General features: G+C 40.5%; 1 protein-coding gene across 1 annotated transcript in view; it reads right to left on the minus strand.

The window, feature by feature from the left end:
• The window catches only part of MYO3A (myosin IIIA), a 235,615-nt gene that overhangs the window by 41,988 nt on the left and 176,707 nt on the right, over positions 1–16,920 (minus strand). The window contains exons 25-30 of the mRNA XM_036344863.1: positions 14,368–14,573; positions 11,482–11,593; positions 8,849–9,011; positions 6,666–6,789; positions 2,319–3,204; positions 245–389 (exon numbers count right to left, since the gene is read on the minus strand). Coding sequence (XP_036200756.1) covers positions 245–389; positions 2,319–3,204; positions 6,666–6,789; positions 8,849–9,011; positions 11,482–11,593; positions 14,368–14,573 — 1,636 coding nt within the window. The remainder of the gene's footprint in view (positions 1–244; positions 390–2,318; positions 3,205–6,665; positions 6,790–8,848; positions 9,012–11,481; positions 11,594–14,367; positions 14,574–16,920) is intronic.

Below are 16,920 nucleotides of genomic sequence, written 5' to 3' on the forward strand. Positions count from 1 at the left end.
ATCTGCCAAGTTCTAGTTAAAGTGTATATAAAAGGAAGAAGAAAACACAAGAAAGAGGAGGAGAATGAAGCCAGAGAAAGAACATTCTGCTTATTAGAAGCAGAAGGAAAAGGTTCTCCGCAAGACTGTTCGAACACAGTCACCTCAAATCTGCCATCGAGTAAATGTGGGGGACTCAGAAGCAAGCAAAGGACAGTATCGGGCATTGCCTTCCCTGCAGGGAGATCTAGCGACTGATGTTTACCTGAGAGGTACTGCTGAGGAGAGACTCGTCTATTAATTGGCTTATGAGGACAGACACCCAGATAAAGAGGCTTCAGTTGCTGTGACAAAATCATTTCATTCAGTTTTTTCTGCAGAATGAAATATTCTTCAGATAACTTTGATATCTAAAAAGAAGGCCATGTGTCAGATTAAATCAAGGAAAAGAATTCAGAGCGCTCCCAGGTACACTGGGGTCTAATAAATTCCTGGTTAGCGGTCCCCGGGCCCCTCATGAACATCTTCTTCAGGACCCACCCTGACCCTGTAACAAGGGCTGATGAAGACCTCCCTTGACAGACCCCCACTCCCTGTGCTACCTGCCTATTTCACATTTTCCATTCAAAACTGCCAATCAGGTCATGCCACACAAAGTGTTCTATCCTGGGGTTCCTAAGACCTGGCTTCTGTCCTTACCATTCTATTGGGACTGCCTGTCAGCTTTGAGCTGGAGGAACCCCCTGCTGACTGACTGACCTCCTTCCCTTTACAGTCTCCTCAGCCTGACTTCAGGGTCACTGTCTCCTGACTCCTCTCCTCTCACCCCGGCCCCTCTGCCTCTGTCTCTCCTGTGAACATGGCTGTCCTGCGAGGTTGAATGTGAAGTCCTGCTTTTCTGCCTGTAGCTCTGTCCCTGTGGAGCACCCCAGGGCATACCAGCCTGCCCTTGGTAGATGACTGGTCATTCTACATCTCCTCAATGTCTCGGTTGCATAGCAGGTTAGGGTCCTAACCCCGAGTTTGGTCTTTAGTGTGAACAAATGTATGCACCAAGGGAAAAGAGACTAAAAAAAAATAGACCAGGGAGGGGTAGGTAAATGAATCAATTGCATGTCTCTACTACCAGCTACAAGTTGGAGATGTCTGGGCCACACCTCTGACCCTCAGGGGGTGTCCAAGGGCGTTACTGTGCTTTCTCATGGGTTCAGCCACCGTTAGACAAAAAAAGCAGTTTTGGAACTCAGGAGTATCAGCTGCTCCTTCTTTGAACTTGACTATTATGATACTTCTTCCATGATTTCACACACCAGTGACTACCCTGGTAGTTCATATTAATTTATAATATGAATTTTATAAGTCATCTAGTTAAAACCCTTCATCTTCCAAAAGAAAATAAAGGTGCTGATATACACAGTGATTTCTTAAGGTCAAACGTCTAGTGAGCGCAGGAGCTGGAAATGGCATTTACGGGAGCCAGTCCCTGTGATCTCTCCATAGCACTCATTTTTCAGAGTGCCACGTGCACCTCGGAGGAGCCCTATAGCGCAGTGGTTCTCAACCTTCTCGCCCTTTAAATACAGTTCCTCATGTTGTGACCCAACCATAAAATTATTTTTGTTGTTACTTCATAACTGTAATGTTGCTACTGTTATGAATCGTCATGTAAATATCTGATATGCAGGATGGTCTTAGGCGACCCCTGTGAAAGGGTCGTTCGACCGCCAAAGGGGTCACGACCCACAGGTTGAGAACCACTGCGATAGCGGATTGCTCACTTCTAGAAACAGCTGCGAGATGCCCACTAATGGCAGGCCATATTCTCCAAGAGGGAGTTTTTCTTGCTAGTTTTTCCTTAAGGTTCCTTACTGTCATGATGTAACATGTAGACTTATAGCTGCATTGCATGTGTGGCTGCACATCGAATTTTGATACCTGATTATGTCTTCTCAAAATCTGAGGCCAAAAAGCATAGGCTTTAAAAATTTTAGAAAACCTTTTTAAAAAACACACAAAAAACCCTATACTGAAAGATCTCAGATACATAGAAACATGCATTGACAAATGCTAGAATTTTTAAGTTGTATAAACCAATGACTAAACTGATCTTCCTACATAAGATTTCTATCATATTTTATACTATTTTATCATAACAAATTGTTTCAAAAGTTATGGCAATTTGAATAGCACAACCCTTGAGATATTTTATTAAAAGGGTTTGCAGTCTCATAAAAACAGATGAAACAATATGTCAGTTATTAATGAGCTATGTGTTTAATTCAGTTCTTGTGTAGTTCCCAGAGATGTGTACCAGTAAATAAATCTGCTTATTTACATACCTGTTTTGAAAACATTGCCAAGTCACATGCTTCTTTTTCTGACATTGCTTTTGAGTCTTTATCATTCCTCATGTTGATATTACAGGATTCCTCATGTTTTGTGGAGTAGGGACACAGATTGTGAGTATTTCTTGCTACTTCTGTCATTGTTGGAACGGTATTTTGATTTTTAAAAGAAGACCTCCTGTCCTTCCTTAACTGCTGCCTTCTCCTGTAACCCCGGTATTTGCTTTGAATGAACACGGCCGCTTTATCCTCTTCATCCTGGGCTCGTGTTGGTGGTTCAGCTTGGCTCCCTTTGGCCATCCCGAGCCTCGGGTGGCTTCTCTGTGGGCTGCATGTGGGTGCATTCTGGGTGACCACAGATGTCTTCTTTTCTTTCTCCTTGCTGTCAGCATTTTTATAAACTGACCTCTGGCTAAGACTAGGTTGCAAAGGTTGTTTAAAAGAAGGCGGCTTAGTTTCATTCTCGGCTAACCAAAGTCCTGGGTAGCTTGGCCTTTCTGACATGGCCTTCCTTTCTAGGTTCCCTGCTTTTAAGTCTTCAGAATTCCTTTCCTCTGTGTAGCTTTGGTAGTAATTCTGGATCACAGTAGCCTCCTTCTCCTCTTTGCTTATTTTATTGTTCTCTTCCAGGTCTTTCATATACTTCTGTCTGGGGCTTACTTCGGTCCAAGGGTCCCCCACCAGATACAATTCTTGCTTAGCCTCTTCCCCATACACATTATTCATTTTCTTCTGAGTATGATATCCCCTGTTGTTACTTTCGACAGCATGAGTGGCTTCCTCCTCAGCTTTGAAAGTAGAAGTCTTGTTATTTGGAGCTGGACTGATTCTTTCATTAGTAGGGGCTGCATTTTCTGTCTGTTTCTTCATAAAAAGTTCCCTGTGGGTAAAACATATTGCATCTGAATACATGATACTAAACTAGAGGTTATTACTCTTTTGTCAATAGCTCCATGCTACATAATGTTGGAAGAAGAGTAGAAGGGAAAAAAACCCCCTCAAAATAATAACTCTATGAAGTCACATTAACCAAGTTGTTTCCAAAATGCTCTCTTTAATGATAACTGTAATGGCTACTCAAACAATCACAAAACCAGTTTAAACTTTGAGTGAGAAACATCCTAGCATATTTTCACTTTATGAGGGTGGCATCAAAATCTTAGACAATTAATTACTTCAAATATGCCCTTTTCAAACAAAAATACCTGCAGTGAGGAGATGTTGAGAAAAATGTATCTAGATTTGAGACCGGTAGGCAGTGCATGTATGTTCTCTAGACTGATGTGCTGATTTTAAATAAGCTCTAAGTCTACTGATCACAGGAAACACCTTATGAAATGGAAGGAAAAGCAATGTCCCTGAGACAGCTCATCCTATCTAATAATAGACAAACATGGTAATTAACCATACCTCCGCTACGCTTCCGATTGGCTAATCAGGGCGATATGCAAATTAACTGCCAACCAAGATGGCGGCCGACAGCCAGGCAGCTGAAGTGAACATGAAGCTTGGTTGCTCCAGTGATGGAGGAAGCCAAGGTTCCCTGCCTGCCGCAGCTGGGCTCTGAGCTGCACTCTAAGCAACAATGTTGCAATTACAGAAGCTAAACAAACCCCAGATACCTACTTTCAGCTGTCAGAGCTGGAGCGAGCAGGACCACAACAGTGTTTCAATTATAGAACCCAAACAAACCCCAGATACCTGCTTTCAGCAGCCGAGGTCTCAGAGCTGAAGCCGACTCTCAGCTCCAGTGACGGCTATAGAAGGTAAATAAATCCCAGAATAAAAAAAGAAAAAGAAAAAAAAGAGAAGTTGGGAGCTTCAGTTGCAGGCTTGGCCCACTTGAAAACAGCCCTCAGCCCCTCATCCAGACTGCCCGGGCCACCCAGTGGGGACGCCCACCCTGAAGGTGGTGCGGGCAGCCTGAAAACAGCCACCAGCCCCTCATCCAGGCTGGCCAGGCACCCCAGCGGGGACTCCCACCCTGAAAGGGGTGCAGGCAGCCTGAAAACAGCCATCAGCCCCTCATCCAGGCTGGCCAGGCACCCCAGTGGGGACCCCCACCCTGAAGGGGTGCGGGCAGCCTGAAAACAGCCATCAGCCCCTCACCCAGGCTGGCCAGGCACCCAAGCAGGACCCCCACCCTGATCTGGGACACCATTCAGGGCAAACCAGCCGGTCCCCATCCATGTACCAGGCCTCTATCCTATATAGTAAAAGGGTAATATACAAACTGACCCTAACAGCAGAAAGACTGGGAATGACTGGTCACTATGACACACACTGACCATCAGGGGGCAGTTGCTCAATGAAGGAGCTGCCCTCTGGTGGTCAGTGAGCTCCCACATGGAGGAGCTCTGCTCAGCCACAAGCAAGGCTGATGGCTGCCAGTATAGCAGTGGTGGTGGGAGCCTCTCCTGCCTCCTCAGCAGCGCTAAGGATGTCTGACTGCAGTTTAGGTCTGCTCCCCGCTGGCAAGTGGACATCCCCCGAGGGCTGCCGAGCTGCCAGAGGGATGTCTGATTACCAGCTTAGGCTCAGTCCCCTGGGGAGCAGGCCTCAGCCAGCAGATGGTCATCCCCCGAGGGGTCCCAGACTGTGAGAGGGCACAGGCAGGGCTGAGGGACCTCCCCTGCCGAGTGCACAAATTTTTGTGCACTGGGCCTCTAGTAAACATATAATATGGTAGCCAACATTTACACTTATTACTTTACCAATATCCTTCCAAAATCATTTCTCCTTAACTTAACTATAAGACTGTCTCCACAACTCGTGTGTGTGTGTATGTGTGTGTAATGGCAAAACCCTCACAAGATCAATTTAAGCATAAAAAAGAAAACCAAAACCAAAACAAAAACTACTGGCTGGGTAGCTCAGTTAGTTGGAGCATCATCCCATACACCAAAAGGGTGAAAAAGCTTCTGCACAGCAATGGAAACTATCAATAAAATGAAAAGGCAACCTGCCAAATGGGAGAAAATGTTTTCAAATTATATATAGGACTAGAGGCCCATTTTACGAAGATTTGTGCAATAGGCCTTCTTTCCCCTGGCTGCCAGCACCAGTTTTCCTCTGGCACCCGGGACCCAGACCTTCACTCTGGCCACCGCCTTCCATCTTTGCTCTGGACACAGTCTTCGCTGTGGCTGGAGCCTTCAGTTTTTGCTCCTCGTTCTGGCCAGAGTCTTCAGTCTCTGGCCAGAGCTGCTCCTGTAGCTCCTTCCGCCCCCCAACCTCCCCCTCATAGCTTGATCGCTGCTTCACCTGCAGACCTCGCCGACGGGCTCCTGGGTCCCAGGGGGCCGCCTTGCCTGCGACCTGACTTTCCAGCGGTTCCTGGGGTCGCACGCGGGGGCCTGGATGGAGGCTCCCAGTGTCCCGCCCTGCCTGAAGTATGCAAATTAGCCACCATCTTTGTTGGTGGTTAATTTGCATATCGAGCTGATCAGCGAATGGCGATGGTAGCAAAGGTACGGTTAATTACCATGTTTGTCTATTATTAGATAGGATAAGGGGTTAATTCCCACAATATATAAAGAACTCATTACAACTCAATAGCAAAATAACCCCAAACAACATAATTAAAAAATGGCCAAAGACCTGAATAGATATTTTTTCAAAGAAGACATACAAATGGTCAATAGGAGTATAAAAAGGTGCTCAACTTCATTAATCAGGAAAAATGCAAATCAAAACCACAATGAGATACCACCTCACACCAGTTAGAATGGCTACTATCAGACAGACAAGAGATTTCTTTTCCACAACTCTGGGAGCAATTTGAGGATAAGGATTTTGTGTCACTTATCTATGAGTCCCCACTGCTTAGCATATCAGTAAAGCCAACTGTATAAATGAATTCAGGTTGGTCTGTGAATATCCACTTAGAAATACAAGTATGAAAGTTCAGGTGGAAAAGGGCTAAGGTGCTATGCGTTATAGATTAGATTATGACTTAGAAGCCAATGGCCTGTTGGTTATTAAGACCATGGAAATGAATGAGGGCCCAGGGGCAATATTTAATGGAGAAGGATTTAAGTATGGGGAGAGGAGAAGAATTAGCAAAGGGCACTCAGAATTAGGAGCAGAAACACAGAGAGCAGTGTGGCAGAAGCCCAGGAAGAAAAAAATTCAAGAAAGAAAGTGTGATCATCACTGTGAAATGCCAACAAACTCCCCTGGAGGATAAAAAACTTGAAAGCGGGAACGAGTGCTCACTGACATTTAGGCATCAGTATTAGGACCTGTTGGGTACAAGAAAGACTGTGAACTTTGCTTGGGAACTTTACAGATTTGAAAACTCTACAGTGTCAAAGTGGTATACAAATGACATTACTATACCTTTTATTTTCAAAGTTTTTCTTGTAGTCAAATTCCTGATCCTGAGTCTGAATGGTTGTTACTGCTGTGTTTTTGGTGTTAACGATTTCTTTTCTTTGCTTCCTGGCTAGAAGTCCTCTTGCCGCTGAAACATATAAGGCCCAGAGTAGTGTTAATCCTAACAAATAAAAGACCTTTATTTGAGTAGAACAAATATTTTTTTGGCCATCAATGTCAAAGAGGAAAATGAAATTAAAAGCTCCAAATAGAACAGGTTCATAAAAATATATGGGACTCATTAACAAGACTCTTCTAGATGTCAAGCTACAGCAAGAAAACAATTAAAGTACTTTTTTAAAAAAATATATATTTTATTGACTTTTTACAGAGAGGAAGGGAGAAGGATAGAGAGTTAAAAACACCGATGAAAGAGAAACATCGATTCACCTGCCTCTTGCACGCCCCCTACCAAGGATGTGCCCACAACCCAGGTACATGCCCTTGACCGGAATCGAACCTGGGATCCTTCAGTCCGCAGGCTGACGCTCTATCCACTGAGCCAAACCAGTTAGGGCTAAAGTACCTTTTGTATTAAGGAGAGAACTAAGATGACACTAAAGTTATAGAAATGAGTGAAATTAATAAAAAAGACAAAATGTACTTATTTGCTTAAAATCTGCTAATAATTACATTCCTTTTACCAGTATTTATGCCATGTTAACCTATTCATGAGAGAAAGCCCCTATTACCTAAATATGTTTTGGATCTTTTGGCCAATTATCCTTGAAACCAGATATTTTTCAGAAATCAGATTTAAACATGTCTTTTTTTTTTTTTTTTTTTTTACAGAAAGATAATGCAGAAGCAATAACATATATTTTGTAACACTCCCCATATCAGGGCAGCATTTCATAACCAAACACTATTTTTAAGTGGCCTGGGATGAGAAAGGACTGTAAAAATTAGGTCATATTTTATTTCAAATAAATTATGAAAATTTTTTTTTTTTATCATTTTATACATTTTGGAATTGTGGATAAAGAATTAGATCCCAAAGTATAGTGTTTGCATTTTGATGTCCCGGTGAGAAGTTAAGGGCTTAAAATTCCAAGAGATGACAAGGAGCCTTTGTGGTCCATAGCACTAGGCCAGAGCATGCATCTCCTGAAAGGAAGTTAGCTGTTCTGCCCGTCAGGTCAGTGTTCTTCAGAACACAGGTTGCAAATCAATAGTGGACCCTAAAATGGATTTAGTGGGCTATGAATCTAGCATCTAAAAATGAAATAAAATAAAACAGAATAGAAAATGTCAGAGTGCACTGCTTGCAGTATGTGTATGCATCAGGTTACAGAGTAAAATGTATTTTTTATTATGGGTCTCCAGTCAAAACTTTTGGAAAGATACTGTATTAAGTCATAATAGGCTCTAAGATTAGTTTCTTACTGATGAATTGAAAGCAAAATCCAAAGTCTATAAATATATTTTAAAAAATTTTTGAAATATGGTTCTAAATATTATTTTCCTACAGTTAATAGGAAGAAATGAATGCCATTTAAAATGAGATTTAATAAAGTTGTCAAAAATTATGGCAATTGTAACCTTTGGAATAAAGTTGGACAAATCTTATCATCCAACGGATTATAAGAATATGATATTGAGATCTCTAATTAATTCAATCACTTGCCATGTTTTGCACAATAGGTCAATTGTGTTTCATTACTACTTGACAGAAAATTCAATAATTACATTATTTCATTTAAAACAAAACATTTATTCAAATATTAAAAGTGCCAATCACTAAAACAATCTGATTTAGATTCAGTATAGGGCAGTGATGGCGAACCTTTTGAGCTCGGTGTGTCAGCATTTGAAAAACCATAACTTAACTCGGGTGCCGTGTCACATATAGAAATTTTTTGATATTTGCAACCATAGTAAAACAAAGACTTATATTTTTGATATTTATTTTATATATTTAAATGCCATTTAACAAGGAAAAATCAACCAAAAAAATGAGTTTGCGTGTCACCTCTGACACGCGTGTCATAGGTTCGCCATCACTGGTATAGGGAAAGTATCAGGGTAAGAGAGTCTGGAATTGAACATGAAAGCTACATAAGAACAGGAAGTTTGTATGTAAAATTTTGTTTCATGCCCATACCTAAATATAACATTCCATTTTGTGAGAAGGTCTGAGTGATTACCTGACTGGATTATTATAGCGCTCTCTTTCCTTTTCTCCTGTATTTTTTGGTACCGTCTTGAACCCAAGAATCCTCTGACACAGGCTTGAATCAAAATAAGCTTGTCAATAGCTTCCTTTCGCATTAAATTTAACTGTTCCACATGATAATATTTAAGAAACACCTTAAAAGAATTAAAATAAAATACAAATAAGACTCAGGCACACAGATGTGAAACAGTCATGTGCTATGTTTTGAAGGACAGATTAAATTTTAAATCGTTTTCCATTTTGGAGCGCACTGACTTAGCTTCTTTGGCCTAAATGTTGCTCTCGCACTAGGTGTTTATATGCTAGAAGAAAACCTCTCTTTGAGAAGAAGTGCAGTTTGAAAATCATGCTGTTTATTTGCAACAGGTAACTAGTTCTTGTTGGGGGAGCCAATACAAGTGGGGGATGTTGAGCTCTTGTATCAAATGTTTTAGCATCGTATACTCTGAGCAAAGATGACTTTCATGCTTTTATTTTTTTTAGAAAAAGGCAATTATACTTCCCAAATGTAAAAATATGACAAATCTCTTTGTAAGACAGAAAGCAATTATAGTATAGCTGCTCATTTATCAAATGCTTTTTGAGACCAATTTGTACTTATCTGCTGGGGATACAAAGGTGAGTCAGGAGGTGCACGGCCTCCAGGGGCTCTGATGTCAGTGAAGGCAGGATTGACAACTTTCTCACCAGACCCAGTGGCCACCAGGGAGAAAGAAATGTCTTTTGATCATTTTAAAATCAAAATGAATTCCAGCAACAGAGGAGTCTGAGGGCCTGGAGATGTTCTCACCTAAATGTTTTCAACTCCCCCAGGAAATAAGATTGTGTTGTTTTGTTTGTTTGTTCTTTACTTCTTTTAATGGCAACAGTTTCTAATGAAATTCACCTCAAAGAGAGTTTACTGAATCCACTAAAAAAGTCACTTAATTGCAAATTTAACAGCTGACTCATGACACCTGGTAACCCTGACTCTAAAATTCCCTCAGCATTCCATTACTTGAAAGCTTGGCCCCACAGGCAAACAGTTCAGCATTACACGATTTGATTGAAGTTAGTTTTAATTTCTACAAGGACTCTAGATGTTAACATATTTAGTCCATTCCACTGTTGACAATTCATTTAAAATTCAATCTGTTTAAAAAGGTCATCATTTTCTTTGAGCAGCATTAAAAGTGTTTTTATAGTGAATACTTTTATCCATCTTAATGAGTTGGAAAAGGTGAAGTGGAAAAATATAAATAGCTTTAAAATGCTACTCAAATATCATGCACAACTGGAACTGCAAAGGTCCTTTTCACAAGTTAAAACTCCATTTGGAGTTAGGCGTGCGTTTCAGACCATGAATCATGAGATTTCAGCCTGAAAAAAAACTCGTCTTTGTGAGCATCTAAAAGGGTGTGAATAAAATACACACTTTGTTGGTGCCCAGAATTTCCCCTTACTAAATACTAAAGTACATATAGATTATGAATATGTAGGACTCAGTCTAAGATAAATATTGAAACAAATTCCTTAAGTTGTTACTTCTCATCTAAACTTTATGAAAATTCTCTCCCACACCTCCCACAACTAATACAAATTTCTTTTGCAACCGTGGAAGTTGTTTCAGTTTGCATCTGTGGTGTGGCTGACAGTGGTTATTCTTCTGTTTTTAAAATGTAAATTCTTTATTGTTGAAAGTATTACATATGTCTCCCTTTCTCTCCATTGCCCTCTCCCTTGCAGCTCCCACCCCCCAGACATGCCCTCACCCCCCCTACTGTCTGGTCCATTGGTTATGCTTATATGATGCATACAAGTCTCTTACCACCCCCTTTCACTCCCCCCTCCGCCCGCCTTCCCTCTGAGGTTTGACAATCTGTTCAATGTTTCTATGTCTCTGGAGTGCTCACTTCTTTTCTTTAGCTTGACTCTTTTCTCCCCCCTCCCCCAGTGATACGTTCAGCATGCCTTAAGACCTGCTACACTGTTTATCTCCTTATACCCATCTTGTAATGCTCTGAGGATATCTGCAAAGCCCAAAATCATCCTTTCTCCAAGCAGCCACCTACCTTACTTCCATATTCAACATTGATTATGATTTTTCCACTTCATTCTTTAAGGGACTAAATAAGCTAAGATCTCACAGGCTCTCAAATCTAATACATGAGCATGCATAATAATATTGGTGAATATTTCACTCTGGATAAATTTCAAATTTATAATAGCAGATTTGAGAATTAAAGAAAGTAGAAAAAAATGCTACTTAGAACATTACGATTCTTTACCGCTTCTTGGCTATATTTGGTGGTGATAAAATCGAAAATATATGCGTCTGTTTTCAACACTATTTGAAGTATACTCACTATAAACTTCATCCTCTTTTTAGATAAGTCTTCAAGATAAATTTTTTCTTGAATTCCTTAAAAGAAAACTTTGAGAGCAAAGTATTTACTTTTCCTGAAGAAAACCTTTATAAATTTCCCAGTTTACTTCTCCTATAGTCAAGCTAAAGTTCTGTAACATAAAAAGCTTAACATTTTCAATCAACGTAGAATGTTATAACTCTCAGTAGATCCAATGTAATCATTAACTTTTGTCTTGAAAATTACATGAAAACCTTACTTTTGTTTTTCCAAGGGCCCAGTTATCGAGACCAGCTTTTTCCAAAATGGCTGCGCAGGTGTCAGGGCTCACGGGGGGCTCCTCGCTCCACTTGTAGCAGAGAACCTGGTACCTGGGGTGGGAGGGCAGGCAGGTTAGTGTTTCACAAAGGCCCGGCATCTCAGAGCCCGGTGGACACTGGCCAGCTCTGAGCAGTGAAGGAAGAGAATCCCAACTTAATGCAGGGGCCCTAGGCATTCTCAGAACAGCTCTGGCGTAGACTGAATTCCAGGCTGACACAAATCTCCAATCTGTTTGTATACATTTGAGCTATGTTTTCTTTCAGTTTAGTGATTGCTTTTCAATACTTAACACTGAAATCCCCAACAAAAACTCCACTGGGACGAAATAAACAATCGAGCAAAATAGAAGCAGACTCCTAGAAATGGAGAACAAAGACTGTCAGCCTTCAGAGGGAAGGGGAGTTGCAGGGCTGGGTGAAAAAGTGAAAGGATGAAGAAAAACAAACAGACTCACGAACACAGACAACAGTATGGTGATCACCAGAGGGGAAGGGGAGCGGGGGCAGGTAGAAGAAGGTAAAGGGGGAATAAATGGTGATGGAAGAAGACTTAACTTGGGTGGTGAACACACAATACAATATACAGATGATGTACTATAGAATTGTACACTTGAAATCTGTATGCTTTTATCAACCAATGTCACCCCAATAAATTCAATGACAAGAACAAAAATCCGCAGGGCATTTTTTAAAAAGTAACCTTTTCCTGGGAATTAAAAGTAGAAGGACTACAGTAGCAGGAAGCAGAGGGAATGATTTTATTCTTTTTTTTTCACCTTCACAAAACATAGGAAGCTGATCTGAAAATTGATGAAGGGATTTAAGTCTATGCAAACTTCCCCCATGCCATTGATCGCTGATCAAACCTGCAACTCAGGCATGTGCCCTGCCTGGGACTCGAACCTGGAACCTTTTAGTGCACCAGACGACATGCAACCAACTGAGCACAGGCCAGGGCTTAGGCTCTGATAATTTTAACTGGATTGTTAATTCTTGAAAATCAAGTCTGCACTTGAAAGTTTTAAAATTCAGTGTTTTCCACAGTGATTAGCATGGTGCCTTATACATTAAAAAGTCACTAAAATATAAGGATACATATATCAATGTTATTTATATTAATATTTAAGTGAGTTAAAGATCTACTCTTCACCTAAAAATGAAAATAATGATAATAAGGTCAAATTTTAGTTAAATTTGAAAGTCCTTTGCAATAAATACTTTCGGGTTACCTGCTTTCATGTACAGAATGGAGACTTTACCTAATGGCCAATAAAAAAATTACAATATCTTTTATTTCCTAGTTTTGGATGTAAAATATAAGAAGTGAAGTCAGTGGTTAGATGCTGGCTGTACTTCTGAACTCTAAAACTTGAAGTTCTAAAGTCTGTCTTAAGCTATTATAAAGAATTTGCAAAATGAAAATAATATTTATGTAATTTTGCGCTCCATCATAACAAAATTATAGGGTTTTCTTTATTTAAGGTGCTCTAAGTGAATACCTTTGCTTTGAAAATTGAAATTTCAAGTTTAATGGCTAAAACAAATCATTGAATTGATACATATAAAAAACATGAGCATTTAGCCCTGGCCGGGGGGCTCAGTTGGTCGGAGCATCATCCTATACAACAAAAGGGTGCAGGTTTAATTCCAGGTAGGGCACATGCGTAGGTTGCAGGTTCTATCCCCAGTTGGGGATATGAGACCCAACCTATCACTTCAATGTTTCTCTCTCTGTCTCTCTCTAAAAAAATAAAAATAAATAAAAAATAAATGAAAACATATCCTTGGGTAAGGATTTAATAAAATAAGCTTTAAAAATATTACATATATAAGATACTGAATCTATATCACCAGTAATGTGTTACTTAATAAAATATATTTAATCTATAGTTTAGTTCATTTTACATTCATCTCCAATATCAGAAAGGACTCCTTATACCGTTTATGTGTCCTAAATCACCTTTATTTATTTATTTATTTATTTATTTTTTATATATTTTATTGATTTTTCACAGAGAGGAAGGGAGAGAGATAGAGAGAGTTAGAAACATCGATGAGAGAGAAACATCGATCAGCTGCCTCCTGCACATCCCCCACTGGGGATGTGCCTGCAACCCAGGTACATGCCCTTGACCGGAATTGAACCTGGGACCTTTCAGTCTGCAGGCTGACGCTCTATCCACTGAGCCAAACCGGTCTCGGCCTAAATCACCTTTAGAGATGCTACCTCATTTGACTCTTATAACAATTCTATCAGGCAGTCATGGCAGATTTATTAGATGAGGAAACTGAGGTTCCATATAGACCAGGGTTTCTCAACCACTGCTGACATTGTAAGCTGGATAATTATTTGTTGTTGGGAGTTGTCCTGTGCATTTTCAGATGTTCAGCAGGATCCCTGGCCTCTACCCACTAGATGCCAGCAGCCATCCCCCTCTCCCACCAGTTGTGACAACCCAAAATGTCTCCAGACATTAACTAATGTCCTTTGAGGGCAAACTCTCCCCTCACTGAGAACCACTGGTGTAGGCCATGGTCACACAGCAAGGGGCAGAGCTCGGAGGAGAACCGGGTAGAAGCTCAGGCCTCTCACTCATGCTGCCCGTGCCATGTACCCACTGTGCTGCCACAGAGGACTCCCCGCTGACCAGAGAAACTTCCAGCTCCAGTTCAGAGTTACCTTCTTTTCAATACATAATCCTTAGTGTGAACAAAATGCTTCCTTCCTAGAATGCCTAAGTAATTGTTTCTTATCTATTCCTATATTTCTTCCAAAGCATTTTGATACAAACTGCACATGGAAACTTAAATAGAAATCCACATACCGCTTTATAAAGTTAGCAAAAAGTATCCGATGTGAATATCCTAGCCTTCGAATTCTTGCTGTTTCCAGAAGTCCTGTGTAGCGGAGCTGTAGCAGAACTTTCTCTTTGTCGTATTTCCTTGCTTGACGTTCATTATTTGGTTTGATGCAACGAACAAAATGAGGTTGGCCCACCACCATTTTAGATAACAAATCCATCAGGGAATACTGTAATATGCAACAAAAATAAATTTCCAAGTGTGCCATGCAAAAACTTATGAGCTTGTAATTCTTATTATTCTAAGAAAAAAATAAAAACCTGAATGTTACACATGCTTGTACTAATTCACAGTAAATGGAGGGCAAGCTGTATTAATGACAATTTTATATACAGCATTTTAAAAAAGACAGATTTCCTCATAAAAATGTAGAGGCAATAACTAGGAACTTAGCTATTAAAAGGTTGCCTATAAATTCTAAAGACAACTTTGATATATAAACTTATTTTTGATAGTTTGTAAGTAATTATGTCCTCTCATGGAAACTTGCCAAATTACAATATTTAGGAACACAATCTAATTTCCTGCTTATGCTACTAATTTCCTTATCTTTCTTTATAGAAAGAATAAAAGTAAACACTTTAATTCCTGCCAGAATCATCTCCTAATCTAAAATAAGGACTGAGAAGTTAATGCAGTTTAATATGTAGGACATAATTACATCTTTCTGTTGTTGTTAACCCTGACCTAAGGATTTTTTCTCCCATTCATTTTCAGAGCGAGGGGAAGGGAGGAGAGGAGGAGAGACAGAGGGAGAGAGAAACATCACGTGAGAGGGACACGACTGGTTGCCCCCCTCACGTGCTGCGACTGGGGCGTGGATCGCACCGGCTACTGAGGTACGTGCCCTTGACTGGAATTGAACCTGTGGCCCTTGAGTCCCTGGGCTGATGTTCTAACCACTGAGGAAACCATGCGAGCCAGGGCATAGTTAATACACTAAGCAACTTCATTTAAGTCCTCTAATATGCTCCAGTTTGATAATTTTCTTATTTTAGAATTTTAAAATCACACAGATGGGAAAACTCTGTTAGGCAGCAATACCTTATTAAAACAGCAGTCAGTACTTTTGCTCAGTATCATTAATTAGAAGCCAATTAACTAAGTATGTAACATATTAGAATAATCATGGGTAAGTTAAAAGTGGAATACCAGAAAACTAGTATTTTAGAAACCAGGTTTACAATTTGTTGGCCAGGTAATGACTATGTGGACATCCATAGCTGTTGACGGCTGGATCTCTCTTAGTGCTGGAAACGCAAAAGCCTACAGTTGCAAAGCCAGAGCAAACCGAATGCTGGAACCGGGGAACTGACAGAGCACCGGATTCACATGGCTTCCTCCTGGGCACTGAGACTCAGATGTGATCTTTAAACAGCCGGGTGTGTTATTTTGGAGCCATTTTCATTACATTTATCAGTGAGTCATCTTCCTTTAGTCATGCAAACATCTGCCAGGGAGCAGAGATACTAAGGTGATACATGTGTCTGCTGGCAAGCTGAGCAAGAGCTTACCGCCATTTAGGCATCAGTTTTCTTTAGGGAGCAAGGCAGAATGTCACTCTATAGTCATTCTTTTCTGCAGATTGAAAAATAACTTCAAAAACACACCACAGACTACATGAAATTATCTTCTATCACTTTCACTTCAGCCTGAAGAATAAAATCATTTTATGATCTGATGGTATTTGATGTTAACAGTAGTGGTATGGTAATGGTTTGGATAGGTCGCTTAAAAAACAACAAAAGAATCTGGCTGTAAATATTCTCAGTGACTTAGCTGTGCTGTAGTCTTGATGTAAGCTGAATATATCAGCAGCAAATGTGAGATAGTAAGCATTTAAATATAGTAGGTACTCCTCAAAGATGATTAGGCACACAATGGTCTACTTTAAGTTTAGGACTGGGAACATATTTAATAACACTACCCAGGTATTTTTAAAAAGTATTTTATGATTCTGTTAGGGAGCTGGGTTTATTTGCTGAGCACTTACAGTAAATTTAACCCAAGGTCCTCCTCCACATTAAATTATACTATTAGGAATCTTAGGTGGTATTTTCTTCGTTTTCACTGGCTGGTTAGCATGATTTTATCAGAAGAGATAAACGAGAACTGGAACCAATAATGAGAGCAGGGTTATCTAGCCCTCTCCAGTGCTTCTCCCCCCCCCCTTCCCCTTCCCCGCCGCCACCCCGTCTCCCCTACTGTCCTAAAAGGAAAGGTCACCTTGAACCTAAGCTGAAGACACAGTGACTCACTCCCATGGCATGTCCCTTGGTTTCCCTCATGACCCTTCTCCTGCCCCATTCCTACACCAGTTCTATTTTTCTCTTGAGGTTTTCAGCTTATCCGTGTGCAGCAAGATATGGAATGGGAGTGGATGGTCACCTTGTCCCATCTGTCTATTCAGGAGAAGGAAGGAGCATCGATAGTTATCATAGCATCAAATTAAAAGCCTTCTTAAGTTTTACTAGCATACTGGTGGAAATGCACTTGGTTCTATGGACAAATTTTAA

Source organism: Myotis myotis, unplaced genomic scaffold, assembly GCF_014108235.1.
Source record: "Myotis myotis isolate mMyoMyo1 unplaced genomic scaffold, mMyoMyo1.p scaffold_m19_p_1, whole genome shotgun sequence".
Classification (NCBI taxonomy): Eukaryota; Metazoa; Chordata; class Mammalia; order Chiroptera; family Vespertilionidae; genus Myotis; species Myotis myotis.